Raw genomic sequence first — 8053 nt, forward strand, 5'->3', positions numbered from 1 at the left:
ACAAAGGAAATAAAGGAAACATTTATTGTGACCTTATTGAATCTGGACCCAACAAATACCCCATTACAAAACAACTACAACTAATAAAAACGAAACTAAAACTAATAAAAACTAAACTACAACTAAGCATTTTACAAAAAAATAAAACTAATTAAAACTAGCAAACTCACTCTAAAAACTCATTAAAACTAACTGAATTTGAAAACAAAAAATCACAACGAAATTTAAACTAATGAAAAATCCAAAACTACTATAACCTTGGTAGCAACCTGTAGCCATGCCCCAAAACCCTGCTCTATTTATTTTATTTGAAACATAATTTACAAGATGAACATCATGCTTTATTAAAGAAGACTTGAGTTGAAACTAAGAACTGACCGTTTGCCAAAGCTCCGCCCCCTTAGGTACTGTTGCTATGCCCATAAAGCTCCCAGGACTGTCAGCAGCCATGGAGCGGACCGGTGTTGTGTTAGCGACAGTTAGCGATTCACCTCCGCGAGGTAGGCTGCCCACAAAATGCTACAAAGATTAAAAATTAAAATAAGTTCATAATGGCCTGTTGGGACGTTATTTCCAATGGTGATACTTTACAGGGCTGTACATTGATTTGTTTTTGTTATAGCACTGGAGCTACAGAGGCTGATAGTTTTGTTTTTTGTAGCATGTGCTACATGTAGCACTGTATAGTACTGTATTAAGTTAAGCTCCTAGCAATATTGCTAACTATCTTAGCGTGCTAATTTTACAGACGGTATCATTAACAACTTTGTTGGACTAGTTATGCACTAGTAGTGTTAATAATACTAGTTGACAGGAACTATGACTGTTAAATCCAGTTTGAGTTATCTCATTTTACAGAGCTAGACAATCGTTAGTTAACTCATGTTAGCTAGCTACTAGCAGCTTAACTTGGAGATATTAAGTTGGTCGTGGGCTCTCCCACAAGGTTTAATCCACAGTGAGCAACGCTCCTCTTGCTTTTTGGGTTTTGGAAATGGAGAAAAAATTACTCCTAACTCTGAGGGTCAGACCGGTTCACCTTGTTGCTCAGAGCTCAAAGCTTGACGGACCTTCTTCCCTTAGTAACTGTTGCTAAGGTAGAATTGGATGAGGACTGCCGAGGGTTGTCGAGAGTTGTGACAACGGTCAATTGAGAACATGAACTCATTAAAAAACTGTTTGCTGAAGTAATAAGTTAAGTGAGGCTCATTTTCCTACTGACATCTACACAATCTGTCTTCTTTTTGCAGCCAGTGGAGTCGCCCCCTGCTGGCCATTTGCAAGAATGCAGGTTTAAGGTTTATGGTTTTAGTGCTTGGTAAAGGAGGGGTAACTGAATGGTTTCAGTATTTAAGTGTGTTCTGGCCTGCACAGAGTTAATGACGTATCTGCAAAGCCCAGCCTGAAGCCTGGATATACAGGCTCAGAGAACTCAGTGTGGAACGTGTGCATATGCGTCATGGTGTTTGCTGAAACAGTGTAGAAGGACAGAGTGCCAGCTGACCAGTCTAAGAACACTCCCACCCTTTTGGAGTTGAAGTAGGGAACAGATAGCCATGCATCATCATCATTGTGCCAGGCCATGTATTTGCCGTGACAGTAGCGCAGACTCCAGGACACATTATTTTTGCCGAGAACACAATCGCTATCTTTTGCTTCCCTCACTATTCTTTTATAAGCTACCCCTATACCCGTCTTTTCCCCAGTCCACTCTACTTCCCAGTAGCTCCGAGCATTCAGACCCTCTTTGCAAAGAACTTGTCCCCAGTCTGTAAATCTCTCTGGGTTGTCAGGATACGACTGAGCTGTTTCCATTCGCGTCATTTTCTTGTGGTCTTCAGAAAAAGACAGGTGTGAATGTGCAGTATTCGGATCCAAAGTGAGCTCACATGCATCTGATGAAACACAAACAGAAAAAAATGTTGACATTTTCAGTTTTGCCCATATAATCCTGTTTAAGATGGACAGCTTGACAGCCTGTTAAAATAGCCATCGATTTATTTGTACAAAAACAAAAACTCACACTTCTTCAGAGCAGATTTCAAGTAGCATTCTGCATTGTTGTTCAAACTAGGGGGAAGAGATGACATTTTAAATGTAAAAAGTGCCAGATTTGTCTACAGAAAATATAACTTGGGGCATATGACAAAGTTGTACCTGACAGTGAGGCGTTCAGTGTCCTCTTGTAAACGGGACAGCAGCTCCGTCCCGGGTTGTCCTGGGTGGTTGTGACTCAGATCCAGTTCCTTCAGGTGGGTTGGGTTTTTCCTCAGAGCTGAAGCCAGAGAGTTACAGCCAATCTCTGTGATGCCACAGAACGGCAGCCTGAAATTCAAAAGTAAAGCTAAATTATTATCATCTGCAAAATCTCATTTACTAAAAATAGATTATAACCAGCCATTTGTTGACTACTTCAGTATTTCTCTACAAACCTCAGTTTTTCCAGCTGACATGTTGGATTCGCCAGTCCAGCAGACAGAAGTTCTACTCCCGAATCCTGCAGGTCGTTATCACTCAGGTCCAACTCTTTCACACATGAATTGCTTACAACTTCTCCAAGTGCTTTACAGCATTTCTGTGTGAGGCTGCATTCTTTCAGCCTTCAGAAAGAGAAAACAATTTAATGACATTTCCAGACTTAACCAGCTGTTTATTTAAAGATGCATATTGTTCTTTACTCACAGGGCTACTCTGGATTCTTTGATCACTGGTAACAGTCTCAGAAGACCTTCTTCTGATCTTGAATATTTCCTCAAGTCAAACTCCTCCAACTCTTCCTTTGAGGTGAGCAACACGAAGACGAGTGCGGACCACTGTGAGGGAGACAGCTGCGTCTCTGACAGGCGACCTGAGCTCAGGTAGTTCTGGATTTCCTCCAAAAGAGACCGATCATTCAGCTCGCTGAGGCAGTGGAAGAGGTTGATGGATTTTTCTGGGGAGAGATTTTGCTTTATTTTCTCCTTGATGTACTCGGCAATCTCCTCGTTTCTCGGTGAGCTGCTCCTCATCGTGGGCAGAACTCTCCTCAGCAACATCTGGTTTGATGTCTGTGTGAGCCCCAGAAGGAAACGCAGGAACAGATCCAGGTGTCCATTGTCACTTTCCAGAGCTTTATCCACCGCGCTCTTGAGAAGGTCGGTGGCGTCGCTGGGAGCCTCCCGGACAGCGGTGGCCTCTTGTGGTTCCAGCAAGTTCTGATTGAAGCAGACGAACGTGTGAAAAATGTACATCGCTGCAAGAAACTCCTGAATGCTGAGATGCACAAAGGAGTAGACACTCTCCAAGTGAAATCCACAATCTTTTTTCAAGATCTGTGTGAAAACTCCTGAATATACTGCAGCGTCAGTGATGTTGATGTTGCATTCATTCAGTTCGTTCTCATAGAAGATCATGTTGCCTTTCACCAGTTGCTCGAAGGCCAGTTTTCCAAGCTTCAAGATCGTCTCTTCGTCTATTTTCACCTGGGACTCTGTTTCAGACGGCACCTCTCCTGCAGAATACTTCTGTGTTTTGACCAAGGAGTTGTATAGGAGGAAGTTTGTGTACATTTCAGTCAGAGTTTTCGGCATTTTCCTACCTTCCATTTCTTCTAAGATCTTCTGCAGAACGGTGGCAGATATCCAGCTAAACACGGGTATGTGACACATGATATGGAGGCTCCTGGCTGACTTAACATGTTTGATGACTTCCATGGCCATGTCTTGATCAGAGATCTTCTTCCTGAAGTACTCTTCCTTCTGGGGGTTGTTGAACCCTCGTATCTCTGTCACACGGTCAACCAGACCAACAGGAATGCGATGTGCAGCTGCAGGTCTGGAGGTAATCCAGATGTGTGCAGAGGGCAGCAGGTTGCCCTGGAAGAGATTCGTTAACAGAGCATCGACTGAAGCCGGCTCTGAGGCGCTGCGGCATGGCTCGTTGTGGACAAAGTCCAGGGGAAGCCGGCACTCATCCAACCCGTCAAATATCAGCACAAGCTTGTACTTGCCAAAATCTGACAGTCCTGATTCCTGCGCCTCTGGGAGAAAGTGATGAAGAAGCTGTGTCAGTGTGGAGCTTCGCTCCTTCATCAGATTGAGCTCCCGAAAGGGAAGATTAACAAGGAGTTGGATGTCCTGGTTAACTTTTCCCTCTGCCCATTCCAGATTAAACTTCTGCACAGAGATCGTTTTTCCAATGCCAGCGATCCCTTTGGTCAGCACGGTCCTGATCAATCGGTCTTGTCCGACCATGGGCTTGAAGATGTCTTCACATTTGATTGGCTTGTCTTCTGTTGCTCGTCTCCTGGTTGCCGCCTCGATCTGCCTCACCTCGTGTTCGTTATTAACCGTCCCACTGACTCCCTCTGTTATGTAGAGCTCAGTGTACACCTTGTTGAGAAGTGTCTGAGTCCCGTGCTGCGCAATTCCCTCATAAATGTACTCAAACTTTTTCAGTTTGTGTCGGAGTTTGCGCTGGCAGACATCAAGCTCACCGGTAATATCTAGTAGTACATAGAAAAAAAACCATAATGTTGGTGCAAAGTAAGTTATAACAACATGTTTTTGTTCAAATTCTTCCCTCATTAACAATTTTTGGGGGGGAAACAACAATTGAATTTTCAAATTTCTTGATCAAATCCAAGCCCCATAAGGCTGCCCGACTTGATTGAAGCGGTGGGCAGAGCTGTCGGCACTCAGACTGACTATAAATCACAATATGGATAACATCTTCACAAACCTCCTGGTCCCTCCAATCCCACCTCCTCCCTCCTACCGACCCACTTTGTCAACCACTTCCTGAAAAAGATTGAGGACATACGCTCCTCATTTACCCATCCAGTCTTACAACCCGCCTTTCCTCCTTCCTCGTCATCATCTCCCACCCTCTCTGCATTCACTCCACTGTCTCCTCCTCAAGTGCTCAGCCTTGTAACCTCTGCCCGTCCTACCACTTGTCAGCTGGATCCTATTCCCTCCCACCTGTTTCAGTCTATTGCTCCGGATCTCCTCCCGTTCCTCTCCCATCTTATCAACACTTCCTTGACTACTGGCTGTTTTCCTAACTCTCTGAAGGAAGCAAGGGTGAATCCTCTCCTAAGGAAATCTACCCTCGACCCATCCTTAGTGGACAACTACAGACCCATCTCTCTCCTGCCGTTCCTCTCCAAAACTCTGGAACGGCCTATCTTTAATCAACTATCCTGCTATCTTCACGGGCACAACCTCCTTGACCCTCACCAGTCTGGTATTAAGAAGGGCCACTCAACAGAGAGGAAGGGCTCTGACCTCTGACCTCCACATCACTGTCCAGAACACAGTGGTTGTCTCCACAGAAACCGCCAAAAACCTTGGTGTGACTCTTGACAACCAACTGTCCCTCTACACAAACATCACCGCCACCACCAGATCTTGCAGATTCCTGCTGCATAACATCGGGAGAATCTGCCTGTTTCTCACTCAGAAGGCAGCTCAGGTTCTGGTCCAGGTCCAGGTCCTGGTCCAGGTCCAAGTCCTGGTACTTGTCCAGGCACTGGTCATCTCACGCCTGGACTACTGCAACTCCCTCATGGCAGGTCTGACTGCCAAAGCCATCCGACCTCTGCAACTCATCCAGAATGCAGCTGCTCGATTGATCTTCAATCTTCCCAAATTTTCACACACAACACCTCTCCTCCGCTCCCTCCACTGGCTACCGGTGGCTGATACGCTTCAAGACTCTAGCTCTGGCGTACTCTGCTGCTAACAGTTCAGGTCCTACTTACATCCAGGACCTTGTCAAACTCTACACCCCTGCCCATCCTCTCCACTCTGCATCAGCCAAACAGCTGGCGACTCCCACCCTGCGTGGGTCAACTCGCCTCAAAACCTCCTCCAGACTTTTCTCTGTCTTGGCACCCAAATGGTGGAACGAGCTCCCCACCGACATCAGGACCTCAGACAGCCTGGACATCTTCCGCGGCAGGCTGAAGACCTATCTCTTCCAACAATACCTCGGTTAAGTCATGGTCACCTAACATATGTATATATATATATTTTTTTAAAGGCTCTTCTTTTCCCTTCTTCTCTTCTTTTCTTCTTTAACATATAGCACTCCTTTAGCAATGACAGTTAGCTCTTAAAGTTATGTACTTACTTGATTCCTATGGTCTATGTCTAGTACCATCAGGTTGAATGCACTTATTGTAAGTCGCTTTGGACAAAAGCATCTGCTAAATGACATGTAATGTAATGTAATCTTGGAGAAACTGACAGCTTTGCAAAGGCGAATGGATAGATTCTAAGACCAGAATGGACAAGGAGAGTAAATTGAATGCGGCCACTCGCATAGTCAAAACAATCCCAATCTTATCTGCTTTTGGCCCCTAGCGGGATGGTCTTCAACACCTCCCCCACCTCCCACAGACCTGCAGATTGTGACTGTCGGGAACCTGACCAAGGCTGTCTCCATGGCAACTAGCTGTGTTATCGCAATGACATTCCTGCGAACTGAGGCACTGACTGATTGGGTTACTAGGCGAGGTGACTCCCCAGCCCTATACACACACAAACTCCTACACATATACAGAAATGCAATCCACCCCCCATTCCCATGCCTTCGCCGTTTTATAAGAGATGGAGTGGATCTTTCCTTCATCTCCTGGATCACAGATTACCTGACAGGAAGACCACAGTATGTCAGGATGGGGAACTGTGTTTCTGGGACATTAATGAGCAGCACAGGGGCTCCACAAGGCACTGTTCTGGATCCATTCCTGTTCACACTGTACAGGGGCTCCACAAGGCACTGTTCTGGCTCCATTCCTGTTCACACTGTACACAGAGGACTTCAAATACAACTCTGAGTCCTGCCACATCCAGAAGTACTCAGACGACACTGCTATTGTGGCATGTATAAGGAATGGACAGGAATCGGAATATAGGGATCTGACACAGAGATGAAGGCGGTTGGACGGACTGGTCTAAAGAGCTGGTTCTGGTCTAAAGAGCTGGATCTGTGGTTGCAGCCAGGTTGGAGCCTAACCCTAAACCTAACCCTAAGTTTAACATTTCGCATCAGGCTGGCTGCAGCTGACAGAGCTTTTTATTTTCAATTTCTGATGGTAAAAACAACAGCTCGTCTCTGCATGCTGTCGTCTGGCGCTATGTCACATGATTCATTGCTTTTTTCTTTTGCGTTGTTGTAACACGTCCTGAGGCAGTGTGGCCTACGGCTATTGATAAGGCCCTGATGAAGTGGAAGGTTCCAGATGAACTCACCTTTGTGATTTGGTCTGGTAATGCCAAATATATAAATATACACACAAATATCACAATAAACCATATATACCTACTTGTTCTATTCTTGTTACTTTACCTTTCTCCAGTTTGTTAGCGAGCTCTGTTTGGCCCATTTCCTTCAGGACATGCAGAGCGATCTTCAGCACCCCGTCACTGCAGCTGCTGTCTTGTGTTTTATCTTCATCCTGTTTTTCCCTCTCAGATTGTGACAGATGTGGAAAGAGCATCTTTTTATACCTTTTCAGCTCACTCAGCAAAATGTTCACGCTGTGTTCTTCCACCAGCTGCAACAGAGAAAGTAGAAGTAAAGTTTTTATTCTATTTTATTCTTTATTTATAGTTTGTATTCTCCCCCCCCCCCCCAAAAAAAAAAAATATATATATATAATAAAAATAATATAATACATTGTTACTTTATGCATTTCCAAACATCAGAAATGTAGCCTACCTTAAATATGGCATTTCCACCCATCACCCTTGATTCTGAACAGTCATGTTGGTCCCTTGAGATAAATATTGAGAATTATATATTGGATTGTGAGGGGAATTGTGTTGAAAGTCTGCCAGTTTTAACAGAATATAGTTTCAGACGTATTGATGCTGCGTTCAAATATAAATAATGTTTCTGTAGTCTACATGATGATTTTTTTATTGTGGCTTAAATTGAAAATACATTGGCTCTTTTTCATTGCTGAGGTTAGGATGACTTCATTTATTTATCAAGTTGTATTTAAAGTGGAAGTGAAACGTGAAATAATTGGCACAAATATACACGAAAAAACATCCTGCTAATT

At 44.4% G+C, this 8053-nt stretch overlaps 1 protein-coding gene across 1 annotated transcript; it reads right to left on the reverse strand.

Annotated features, from left to right (window-relative positions):
* Positions 1 to 860: 860 nt before the first annotated feature.
* Positions 861 to 7372, reverse strand: LOC131973747 (NLR family CARD domain-containing protein 3-like). The gene is made up of 6 exons (XM_059335807.1): positions 7336 to 7372; positions 2683 to 4483; positions 2433 to 2600; positions 2158 to 2325; positions 2024 to 2070; positions 861 to 1895 (listed from the first exon to the last, which is right to left on the reverse strand). Exons 1-6 carry the CDS (start codon positions 7370 to 7372, stop codon positions 1351 to 1353), a joined length of 2766 nt encoding a protein of 921 aa, XP_059191790.1. The 3' UTR covers positions 861 to 1350.
* Between the last annotated feature and the right edge of the window lie 681 nt (positions 7373 to 8053).

Source organism: Centropristis striata, chromosome 6, assembly GCF_030273125.1.
Source record: "Centropristis striata isolate RG_2023a ecotype Rhode Island chromosome 6, C.striata_1.0, whole genome shotgun sequence".
NCBI classification, from domain to species: domain Eukaryota; kingdom Metazoa; phylum Chordata; class Actinopteri; order Perciformes; family Serranidae; genus Centropristis; species Centropristis striata.

Coding starts and splice junctions, on each gene's coding strand:
- LOC131973747 (XM_059335807.1), bottom strand. CDS start 7,372: ATGGGCCAAACAGAGCTCGCTAACAAACTGGAGAAAG. Junction 2,601..2,682: donor AAAGAATCCAGAGTAGCCCT/GTGAGTAAAGAA, acceptor CTCTTTCTGAAG/GCTGAAAGAATGCAGCCTCA. Junction 1,896..2,023: donor GAAATCTGCTCTGAAGAAGT/GTGAGTTTTTGT, acceptor GTGTTTCATCAG/ATGCATGTGAGCTCACTTTG.